Consider the following 12,491-nt stretch of genomic DNA (forward strand, 5'->3'; position numbering starts at 1 on the left):
GGAGTCGTGTGTTCCAAAGAAATTTCCTTCCTGTTTTCTTCAGATCCGCGAGCGAGGTGTGCGTGTGTGTGTGTGTGTGTTTGTGTGTATATATACGTGTGTTTGTGCGTGTCACTGGTCCGACTCACACCACCACAATCGCACACATACACAGACACACACATTTACAAAATAATACAGCTTTAAAAACAGAAGACCTAATTCTGTAACAGCTACAATAATCAAATGTTTTCGGTAATGCTGTTCCCATGCGGATCAGTTTTCAGTCATCAGAAATATACACGCACTCGCACGCACACACACTTACACGCACACATACACACGCACATACACACAAACACACATATGTATCGTGCGTGCCCAGATCTGCAGCAGCTCCAGTGTACTGCGTTAGCTTTTGCAGTGGGTATTTTTTGGTGGGTTCAAGCCCCTCCCCGTTCGGAGTGTTCATAGGTCAGTCTGCGTGTCCGTCTTCCTGTGGATGTCTGGAAGCTCCATCCTCAGCTGGACAAAGCCATGGTGTCAATCACTTGCTCCAGTTTACTCCGCAGCCTCTGCCTCCGAGACTGCTCATCCCGCTCCAAAGCCGACAGGATCTGACAGAGAGAGAGAGAGAGAGAGAGAGAGAGAGAGAGAGATCAGTCAAGATCTTGGCTTTTTTTTCTGATGAACAGCACTCCGTAGTAGTCAAAGACCTACTGCAATTTACCATTTCTCTGTTCAAAACCCTGCTTTAATGGGTGTCCAAGTGTGTTTGCATCTGAGAGTGAAAATCACAGTGTTTGGACATTTGAGTAACTGTGTGTGTGTGTGTGTGTGTGTGTGTGTGTGTGTGTTGTCTTCGGATAATGATACATGATGATGAGAGACTGCTTATAATGGAGACAGCTGCAGTCCATTAATTACACACAAATGAATGGAATAAGACACAGCACAGAAACACGCACACACACACACACACACACACTCATATGAACATAGAGATGAGAGAGAAGAAATGGAATGGAGAGTAGTTGAAGATCAGTGTATTGTGGAGGAACATTGCTGACTGGTGTGTGTCTATAAGAAAAGAAAGACACTGTGTGAAAATGGCCCACTAAAGTGCCTGTGTGTGTGAGTGCGAGCAGGTGAGTGAGTGAGTGCATTGAGTATGTGTAGGTGAGTGAGTGAGTGAGTGAGTGTGTGTGTGTGTGTGTGTGTACTGACCTCGTCTTTATACTTGGTGATGTAGGAGTAGATCTCGTGTAGGGCACTCATGCTGTTGAACTGGTTGAGATGGAGACGCGACTGTTCGGCCAGGTAAGCACTCATATCCTGGTCACTGATGGCAGGCATACGAGAGATATCCGAATAATACCTGTCAAAGAGAAAAGCCCGCGTTTCCTCTGTTATCTGACTGATAAACACACACAGAGGCACACACACAGACAAACACACAGACACACACCAGCCATAGCGCTCCTCACACAGCCGCTCCGCAGTCATTTCTTACCTCTCCACCCAGTTCTTGTAGTTTGGAATGTCTTTAGCGTAGAGAAGCTTGTTGGAGGGCGAGTCTTTGCCCAGTTTGTGTTCGGATGTGGAGCAGGAGTCCATGAAGGTCTGAGCCACCACAGACAGACAGGCGTCTGTAATACTGTTCTTATGGATGTCAAAGACAAACTGAGGGTTTTTAATCACGTTCACCCAAAACCGCAACGGCAAACTGCACAGAGAGAGAGCGAGAGAGAGGGAGAGATCAGTATTATTAATCTTTTCTTTTATCACTTTTTTATTTGATCACTATGAACAGATATGTAATGAGAGTCACTTTCACACAAACATATAACCTCTGAGTCTTCATTCAGTCTTACACACTCACTCTTCCCCCCCAACACACACACACACACACACAAACACACACACAGACTAACCAGTTGCTCTTCCAGGTGTGTCGTACATCGGGGTCTGATATAAGGTGTTTGTCAGCCTGCTCGTCCAGGAAATCAAACATGTATTTGATGGCCAGGGGCAGGGCACTGCCTCTGTGTGCTGTGCTGAAGATCGTCTCAAAGAGGTCATCCACAAACTTCTGCAACGTACCCTATGCAAACACACACACGCACAGAGAGACAGAGATGAAACACAGAAGCCACCAATAATACATTTATTACCATTTACATTTGTTTAATCTCTTCTTCCTCTCTCACGTCTTAACATCAGTCTTCCCTTGCACTCTGTCTTGTAGGGGTGTAACGATACGCTAAAGTCACCGTTCAGTACGTGCCTCAGTTTTGAAGTCAAAGGTTCAGTACGGTTTCAGTACAGTGAAAAAAGACATGCAAAACATGACATTTCATTTAATATGAATTTACTTGTAAACTTATAAACTTGCACCAACTTGTAAACAATGGCAAAGTGGCCATAATTTCCAGTTTGCTCTCCACTCCATAATATTCACATTTGGATGACGCCGTCTAAAATGAGTAATCATATTCAATACTAACATTTGGATGATGCCGTCTCAGATGAGATCATGTTCGACGCACTGCCAGCAACATGCCCGTTTTCAGTTTAACAATGCCGGCACGCTGCCTTCGTCTTATCCACTAGTCTTTGCCCATTGCTACAGCAGTTCACTGGAAAACCGAAATGTTCCAAAATAGAGGATCTGAAGGATACGGGAGGGTCCTCAAGCTCAGGCTTTGCGGTTGCCATACTTACGAGGTTGTGTCATTGAACATGCACTAATTCAGTTGCTAAGTTACGGCTCCATAATGGAATCGGAGAAGAATCTGAGTTTTTCATTTTAGTTTGGTACACAGAAATATAGAAGAGAGGGCACGCTGTATCTTGTCAAGTATCACTTTATTCGCTGACGTTTCGGTCGACTGACCATCAGAGCATAAAAAAGGTATGAACGTGTGGCTATAGCTGGACCATATTCACTCGGATCACAACGCGCTCAGAACTGAACATCCTGTACCGAATATGTGTACCGTTACACCCCTAACACAAAATATACAGCCTGACCTAACTTTAAATACAATAATAATTTCATGATTTACATGTGTAACAGTGTTAGCTGTGAAATGAAAAATTGGGTTGGGGGGTGGAGGGGACGGGGGATTGTGGTTCCATATTCCGGAACCGCGACACGAGACCGTGGACGTTTGCGCCGTGGTTTCGGTCTTGGTTTCAGAACCCTTACAGCCTTACTGTCTTTCCTTCCGTTAATCAGACAGTCAATCAAATCTCTCTGTTCCTGCCAGAGTGAGGAAGACAGTCTTCCATCTGTACAGCCATCTAACACAGTCATCCACCCGTCCCATGGCAAACACATCCACAGCTATCTCCTGCTGCCAATTCAAACAAATAAAACTGCTAAAGCACCCTCCCAAAACACACACACACACACCAACACAAACACACACAATCAGAACCAGGCTGCTGCCAGTCCAGGAGAACTGATAACATTCCCTCCGTTTGACTGGGACAAAAAAAAAAAAAAGACAAACATTCCTATACACCGGCACTCTCTATATAACTGGGCTGTAGTGGTTCCTGAAAGACAGATGAATAAAGAGAAGGAAAATCAAATTAAAAGGTAATTGGGAAGACAGCCTAATCGCCTTGTTCCTTTGTACGGCTGTATGAAACATGCTGTTTCAGAGACCAAACCCTCGGGCCAACTTTAAATTAAACATATCTAATAATTATGCATTTACACGTTAATTCCAAAAGCTTGTGGCGTCTTTTGTGCGGGCTATATGGATTAATATTTCACTGCTCTCCCCGTACGACGCACAATAAAAATAATTGCATTAACGCATGTCGTTAGAGTACAGGAACAACTTCAGTATTTGAAACTTTTTGCATTAGTTATAACATCCAACTGTTACTGTGTAAAGGCAAAGTTAGAATGGCACCCAGTACAAAGTGTGTATCTGCAAACTTAACATGTTATCTTCTGCATACTTACAAAAGACAATATGAGCAGCATACGAGTCATTAAACAAACACATTCACCCTCAGTTTCTTATTTTAATACCTCATCAGAATATTGATCTGGAAATTGATCAAACCCATAAACAGAGCATGACTGGTCTTGGCGTAATGTGATCACAGGGCTATAGTTTCTTGTTAAATCAATACCACGAAGCAGAAGAGGACATGCATATGTGTGTGAGTGTATGTATGTACATATGTGCGTGCATACGTGTGCAAGTGCGTGTTTGTATGTGCGTATTCCTGAAAATAGGGTTTACACAGCATTTAAAATAGGGCTCATTTCCATGAGGGAGTTTTTTACGTGTCCTTATGCAGTGGGCAGTGGGGGTGGGGGGCACACACACCTTGGTTTGGGCTGAAAGCGAGTCGATAGTCAGAAAGGTCTGGGGCCTAATTAAGTTACCCTGTGCCATTTGAAAGTGGACTCCATGCAAAGGTTATGAACAGTGTTAATCGGGGCCTGAGCTAGAGAACATCCACAGGTCAAAACAAAATGTCTATAAAGGGATCACAGCCAGCACTGTGGTGTGTGCTTAACACTTCAGTCTGAAACAATGCCCATTCACATGTGAGTGTGTGTGTGTGTGTGTGTGTGTGTGTGTGTGAGAGAGAGAGAGAGAGAGCAGAGGACAGAGTGTTAAAGCGAGGCTTACCTTGGTGGCGAGGAGACGCATAAGGTAGATCTCATGTGTGTTTGTGTGCATTTGTGTGTGTTTGTGTGCATTTGTGTGTGTTTGTGTGTGTGTGTGTGTGAGAGAGAGAGAGTGAGAGTGACAGAGTGTTAAAGCGAGGCTTACTTTGGTGGCGAGGAGACGCGTAAGGTAGATCTCAGAGACCATCTTGCTTCCTCGGTCTCCCTCTCTCTGGTCGGAGTGGTCATGGTTTTTGACCAGGTGCCACAGTTTGGTTCCGCTCTCCAGGTCCGGAGTTATCATGGGAGTCCTTGAGCGCAGGCTGTCTGGACTACTGGCTGTCCGCAACATACTCTCTGTACGAAAAGAGAGAGAGAGAGAGAGAGAGAGAGAGAGAGGAGAAATTTGGAATTAAAAAATGAGCCAGAGGAAGAGACATGCGATCAAAGAGGGCCTTTTCATTTCAAAACTCTAAACAAACCAATCACTGCAGAGTGTCCCTGTCACCGTTGCTATGGTAACACATAACTAAATGGCAAGTGGGCAGAGAGAGAGAAAGAGAGAGAGAAAGAGAGAGGACAGAAAAAAAAGAGTTGTACGAATATGGCACAAAGTGTGTAAGTCTGTGTGACAGAGAATGGTGTGGCAAAGTGATGGTGTACTCCTCCTTCCTGTCACTGATATGATACAGCACTCCCCCCCTCCATCCTCTCCTCTCTCCTACATCCCTCTATCTATTTCAGACACTGATCCCCATTCCCTGCCTGAGGACACTGCAGCCAGGATTTAATGCCTGTCATCTCTGTGACAACAGGCTGAGCAGTTCAGGGAGCCAATCAAAACCAGAGCTGGCAGGACACAAGCACCCCATAAAGAGGATTTCCTCAAAATGAGACTCAATACTACACATAACTCTACCAGATTATTACATAATACACAGAGAGAGAGAGAAAGACAGAGAGAGAGAAAGGAAGAGAGAAGGACAGAGAGAGAGAGAGGGAAAGAGGGAGAGACTTACCGTATCGGCTGAGTGACTTGGTGAATGTAGAGGAATTAGAGATGTTGTATGCGGAGTTCTGTTTGGGGACCAAGGCGATGACCGAGCCGTCAGTAACCTGGGAAATAAAGACCAAGCTCAGTCTCAGTCAACCTGAAAGACACAAAACCTACCACCACAGTCTGGGAAAGTGGTGTTGCTATGGTTACCTGGTGACCAGCCATCCTGAACCAATCACCTGTATGGTGCCTTGTATGTTGTGGTGGTGTTGCTATAGTTACCTTAGAGCAGGGCCTTGTGGATGTATTAACCTGTATGGTTACCATGGTGATTGTATTTATTCCTGATTACAAGCCCAGTAGATAAGTTTTCTTCTGTGGGCGTGTCTTTGATTTCAACTGTTGTTATGGTTAACCAAAAGAGGAGAAGGGCTTGGCAGTGGTGCTATAGCAACCAGGAGACAGGGTAAACTGTTGATATGGTTTTATGATGGTCAACCGTGGACAGTTTTGCTACAGCTATCTATTAGGGAACAACTACAACCAAAAAAGGTGTTACAATGTTGCTGTGGTAAATTTTACTAAGCTGCTGAGGTGTTGCCATGGTTACTTGGCAGTGGGCTGAGGTGTTGAGGCGTTGCCGCAGTTACCTGGTGGTGGGCTAAGGTGTTGAGGCATTGCCATGGTTACCCAATTGTGAGCTAAGCTGTTGAGAAATTGCTATGGTTACCTGGTAGTGGGCTAAGATGCTGAGACATTGCTATGGTTACCTGGTAGTAGGCTAAGATGTTGAGACATTGGTATGGTTACCTGGTAGTAGGCTAAGATGTTGAAACATTGCTATGGTTACCTGGCAGTAGGCTAAGATGTTGAAACATTGCTATGGTTACCTGGCAGTGGGCTAAGGTGTTGAGGCATTGCTATGGTTACCTAATAGTGAGCTAAGATGTTGATATATTGCCACGGTTACCTGGTAGTGGGCTAAGCTGTTGACACATTGTTATGGTAACCTGGTAGTGGGCTAAGATGTGTTGAGACATTTCCATGGTTACCTAGTAGTGGGTTTAGGGGTTTCCGCGGTTACCTGGTAGTGGGCTAAAGTGTTCAGGCGTTTCCAGTCGTTGTCGATCTTTGTGGTGACGTCCTCGTCCTGCAGTATGATTCTGGCCATTCTGCCCTGACGCCACTCTGTACACGCAACAACATCAGGGAGGGAGGGAGGGAGAGAGAGAAGGGTAGATCCAAATGTTACTCTGGGGTCAAAACGACATACAAACAGCATGAAGAGTAGAGAGAGGGAGACATACACACAAACTTCAAACACAGCCTTGTCCTAAATAAAAACACATAGTATGATGCTAATGCTTGACTTGATACTAGTTTGTCTCAAAGTTAGACGCCCTGTTTGATTCATGCCATTTAAAAACTATTTGTCAGTGCTGGTTTGGTATTTGAATGATGGTGTTGGATGGGCTGATGTCGGGTTATTGGCAACCCTCCGGGTGTCTGATCGCTCTTACCCAGGTCCATGTCCCCAGCCTTGGGTCTCTGTGAGTAGGGGCTGCCTTTATACACAGCATCCAGAATCTTCTCCTTCACTTGTGTGATGGTGTCACAGTTAAGACACTTGACGGTCACATCTGGGGCATTGTCATTCTCTGGGTTCACGCAGTGCAGGGTCTACAGAGCACAGACAGGTTAGATCAGACCACGGAGAACCCTAACCCTAACCCTTAACCCCTCACCCTCCAACTGCTGCCTACAGAGAACAAGCACACTCGCGTATTGGCATCACACACAATCATCAAACAGAGTCCGTCCTCGATCGGATGGTTCGGTCAAACAATCCCTGACAGCACATCAGTGTGGCTATTTTACCCACAGCTCTTCAGCAAATAACCAGTCATTTTAGAGGAGGGACATATCAAGGGCAAACACACACAGGCAGACTCTGTCAAAGTGAGAATTAAAATTGGGTCTAAATTTGTTTCCCAGATTTAAACAGTTCTAAACAAAATGCAGGACTGTGATGAAAGGGAAGTAACCACTGAATTATGGTCAAATATTGCAGAGGTCTGTAAAATGATAAACTGGACTAATTCTCTACAACTTCAATATAACATTTCCCACAATCAAAATGCTTTACTGCAGTAGAACTACAAATCTGTCCGTGCCTTCCAGCCAGTCATAAACCATCTGAGCAGTTGGACATGTGAGTGTAGTGTGTGTGAGAGCAGATGTGGAGCGACTGAAGACGTTTAAAGGGAAATCAGCTGGGGTGTTAAACTTGAGGAGTGTGACATGAAACAGGCACTGACCAGGGTCTTGTAGTCGATTTGCTGTCTGATGAGTTTGTCTTCACTCAGGGAGTAACGGGCCTCACCCGTGATGGCATCGATAGGGCCTTTCTCCATCTGCTGCTTCATTGCACAGTACAGCATGAACAGAGGTTCACCTGCACACTCCTAAAACATACAGCAAAGAAAGACAAACTCACACACTCCTAAAAAACATAGCAAAGAAAGACAAACTCACACACTCCTAAAAAACATAGCAAACAAAGATAAACTCACACACTCCTAAAAACATAGCAAAGAAAGACGAACTCACACACTCCTAAAAAACACAGCAAAGAAAAAGTCACACACTCCTAAATACATAGCAGAGACAAACTGACACACTCCTAAAAACAGTAAAGAAAGACTATCTGTGTTTGGCTACGTAGTATTGGCCATTTGTGTTTGGAGAGTTACAATTCTTTTACCACCATGATGTTAAGATGTGTAAAATGTGTAAATCCAGAGATTAGAGAAAAGGAGGGAGGAAAAAACATGGGAATAGAAAAAAGGGGTTGTGGCATATGAAACACAGAAGGAGAAGGTGTGTAACCCCATGAGAATTACAACACACTCCACACACTTTCACCATTGCTCTCACACGCTCTATACACACTCTCCATTACAGCACTTACATACTCATTCTCCCTCCCTCTCTCTCTCTCTCTCTCTCTCTCTCTCTCTCACACACACACACACACACACACACTTAACAGATCTCTCTCTCTCTCTCTCAGTGCACCTGCTAAGGCTGCCGTGTCAATAGCTCTGCAGTTCTGTTAAGGGCCATCAGACACTCTCAGCATTACCAGTGTTTTCACAGAAACCTAAACAGGAGGTATATTAAACCCCAATCAGTTCATTAGTTTCCCGGTCCCAGTTCACAGAGTCAAGCCAGGAGGAATTAAATGAAAAAAAAGAGAGAAAAGTGGAGGGGGAAAGAGAAAGCTTTTCCTGGTTCATTATTTCATTCTTTCTCTACGGCCCGTTAGAGACGGGGATATGTCAATACTGTAAAGCTCTCCGGCGCAGAAAGTCTTTGTTCTACATTAACGACTTCAGACGCTAACCTACAGGGCTATTTCTGAGTAGGACAATTTCCTTTGTGCTGCAAAGCCCATCAATTCTGGCACAAAGTGTGTGTCCCTTTCTCTGATACTGAGCTGGTCAGAGACCGAAGAGAGCTCTGAAAATGCAAGAATTCTTCTGACAAAAAAAAAAGAAAGAAACAGAACAATGTGAAGAAATCGTATAGCGACTAGCCCTCCTGCGAGCATTATGGTGAGAGTGGAGGGGGCCTCAGTGAGTCAGAAAGCAGATTTGGGGGTAGGTGATTGTGCCCCGCGGTGTGTGACAGGGGGCGGGGAGAGAGCGAAGGGGGTTAATGGAAAGCTAATAACTGGTGGGCAGAAGTGCCAAGGAGGCATTTTAGACCATGAAATATGTCAAACAACCAATGAGACCAGAGTTAGACCCCCTGACACACCCCCCCCCCCCTTATTTCTGCCCTGGACACTACTATTTATTCCTATTCTCCCACTCTCAGTCTCTCTCAGTCACTCTGTTCACTCTCATTAACTGCCTCTAGCCTTCCCTCAGTCACTCTGTTCACTCTCATTAACTGCCTCTAGCCTTCCCTCAGTCACTCTGTTCACTCTCATTAACTGCCTCTAGCCTTCCCTCAGTCATTCTGTTCACTCTCATTAACTGCCTCTAGCCTTCCCTCAGTCACTCGCCCCTTATCCTCTGGAACCCGGCCCCTCTCTCTCTGGTTCTGCATCTCGTCTCTGGTGCTATGGGGCATTTGGACAAATACTGAGTCGGGCACAGTCGTAATGGTAAAGGAGACTTAAAGCCCACAGCATACTGTTTGGGCATGATCTAAAAAAATAGAGCTTTATTTGCCTTCTCAAGCAGCCATTCAGCACATAGCGTGCATTGGCAGCTGAAAAGAACGGTGATAAATTAGCCATTAATAAGCAATTATTGAAGACTACTGGTGTAAAAGGTACCACGCTCATGAAGAAATATTAGCTTTATAAAGAGTCTCTACCACCTGTATCTATAAAACAGTAAGCAGTGACCAAACAGACAACCAGTCCTCCTCTCCCTGTCCCTCAGTAACACTGTAAAACCTCATGGGCTCTCACATCCACCCCCCACCCCCACCTCTCCCCCCTTTTCACCCTCTCCATATGCTATGCCTGGCTTGTTAGCGCTAGGCTAATTAAACAGACAGCTGCTAATGAGGAGAAACAGGCATACAGCAGCTCCAGAAAGACTCTGATAGCCAGCCAGCCTGTCTGAGGATGCTCATTTTGTTACTGAGGTTGTGACAAGGCTGTCGACAAGTGCAACAGAGGAGACAGGGCCTTGCCTGACACACACACACGCTGACACACACACAGACATGCAGACACACACAGACACTAAGTCCATACAATGTTTTCGCGTCAGCATAGTGTATGAATAAGAAGCCAGTGGACCCCATGAGGAACAGAGTACATGAACTGTGACAATATGGTTCCTGAGGGTAACACAAATAGACCAGGTACATGGAGCTCTGGGGGTAAATACAGTTTAACGAACATAAGTTTAGTCGGTGGCTTCAGGTTTTTTTTTCTGCTATAACCAAAACTTGAGTCTAACAAATAGCAAAGGGTATAGGCCTGGGTCTCATTTTAGCAGTATCATGTTACCAGTTGATTAGCTTTCAGGCTTCTTGTTTTGAAAAAGAAACATAATTTTACATGATGTGTGTTTTCTTCTCCCCCCAGACAAACCAGTGATTCACAGCAGGCTGCTAAATAGCTTGCTAGAAGCGGGCAGTTCCTATATTACTTCATTAAGGACAAAGGGACAGCAGAAACTTTTAAAAATTCCCACAGAAATATCTCGAGTTCCGCTTCACACTGTGCTAGCTCACAGCGTGATCACTAAGTCTGATGCTAATGAGGCTAATCAGCCTTAATTGAGCACTAAAGTGACATAAACAGGCAGAGACAAAACTACAGAAAAACACACACACACACACACACACACACCACAAACACAAAGTTTAAGATCAAAGTTTCTCAGCCCAAAAATGTCTTAAAAGGACAAAGCCTCGAGGCCTTGCTGTGTTAGAGCCGTGTTTACTCACAGCTATGAATAGCATCAAAAACTATGATAACCTTAGAAACGTCTTGTGTTTTTGGCCCGATTGATTTCTGTTGCCATCTGGTGAATAATTCAGTTCGAGACGATGTGGAGACAGTGAAATCTGTCTTTGACGCGTCTTAACTGCGTGTTTTTGAAAACTCTCAGCCTGACCGAGTAGATGAAAGTTTGTGGTTGATAGACTGTTGTTGCCAGGGGCATATGGTAGTCAGCACACTGTCGTGCCACTCAAACTCCCATGAGCCTCAGCAGACCACACTGGGTCAGAGAGAAAATGAAAACACTTGGGACCGCAATCTGTTATGTCGCACCAACACTGCTGCATGGAGCTGCATGCTGCAATTCTGGGAGATCTATAAACGTCTTTCAAGAGCAATTCTTGTTTGTTGGAGCACTGAACTCCAAAAGGAGATTTTTTTTTTTTTTTTGAGACTGTTGAAAAGCCGAACTGCTGTTAACACACAGGCTTTAATCGGATATGAGTTAGTGTTATGTGAGGTTGGCTACCTAAACTCCATAGCCCGTGCCATGTCTTTACAGTTGATTAGGTTAAGCCTGTACTAGTGCTCAGTTTATGGATGTTAGTTGGTCATAATAAGTTTTTCAGTACGTTGGGGCTAACAGATCAAAACCAAAATGCTGTACAGGAGCCACCAGACACCATCTGGCAACACACACACACACACACTCACACTTCACACACATATGTATATACACACTCACCTTCAGGAATTTGTATAACAGGAATGTGAACCAGTTTGTCAGCATCTTCTCTGCTACAGACTCGGTTCTGGATGGAAAGAGAGGGAAAGAAAACACAAACAAACAAACAAAAAAGCTCTTATTCTGGGGCACTCCAGGGTAAATAAAGAGTTGTGAGAGAGAAAATATACACGTTTAAAATGCACAGTACACTCCCAATCTGTCTCGCCTTATGACGAGACAAACTCATTCATTTTGACAAGCAAGGAACATCTGAGAGAGAGAGAGAGAGACATTTAACTCCAGCTTAACATCAAAGCACTTTAGCCAAATTATTCAGCCAACGCATACAAAAACAGTACAGGGAAAGCCATCAAAGAGCACATGCTTGCATCGACATACACACACACTCACGAAGATTGGGAATAATAACAAACCAAAGCATCGCTGTTCTTTTTTTTTTTTTCTTTTTTTCCTTCCTCCCCTCAAAGTAAACCACTAATTTTCATTTTCAAAAAAAAAAAAAAGAAAGAAAAAAAGCCAATTAGAATGATTCAGAAAGTTACCTCATTAATGTTGAACCTGCCGCATAATGAGGACTCTGGGAAGGTCCTTTTGGAATGAGTCTAATTAAAAGGCAGGATAATTAACGGACTTTATTAAGGCCTAATCTGTT

The 12,491-nt window shown here is 44.3% G+C and overlaps 1 protein-coding gene across 1 annotated transcript in view; it reads right to left on the reverse strand.

The window, feature by feature from the left end:
• Nucleotides 1-500: 500 nt before the first annotated feature.
• LOC115815235 (plexin-A1-like) overlaps nucleotides 501-12,491 on the reverse strand; it is a 124,873-nt gene continuing 112,882 nt past the window's right edge. The window contains exons 22-31 of the mRNA XM_030778193.1: nucleotides 11,837-11,903; nucleotides 7,937-8,083; nucleotides 7,139-7,298; nucleotides 6,703-6,806; nucleotides 5,641-5,737; nucleotides 4,788-4,978; nucleotides 1,914-2,083; nucleotides 1,493-1,705; nucleotides 1,207-1,357; nucleotides 501-596 (exon numbers count right to left, since the gene is read on the reverse strand). Coding sequence (XP_030634053.1) covers nucleotides 501-596; nucleotides 1,207-1,357; nucleotides 1,493-1,705; nucleotides 1,914-2,083; nucleotides 4,788-4,978; nucleotides 5,641-5,737; nucleotides 6,703-6,806; nucleotides 7,139-7,298; nucleotides 7,937-8,083; nucleotides 11,837-11,903 — 1,396 coding nt within the window. The remainder of the gene's footprint in view (nucleotides 597-1,206; nucleotides 1,358-1,492; nucleotides 1,706-1,913; nucleotides 2,084-4,787; nucleotides 4,979-5,640; nucleotides 5,738-6,702; nucleotides 6,807-7,138; nucleotides 7,299-7,936; nucleotides 8,084-11,836; nucleotides 11,904-12,491) is intronic.

This window comes from Chanos chanos, chromosome 6, assembly GCF_902362185.1.
Source record: "Chanos chanos chromosome 6, fChaCha1.1, whole genome shotgun sequence".
In the NCBI taxonomy this organism is placed as follows: domain Eukaryota; kingdom Metazoa; phylum Chordata; class Actinopteri; order Gonorynchiformes; family Chanidae; genus Chanos; species Chanos chanos.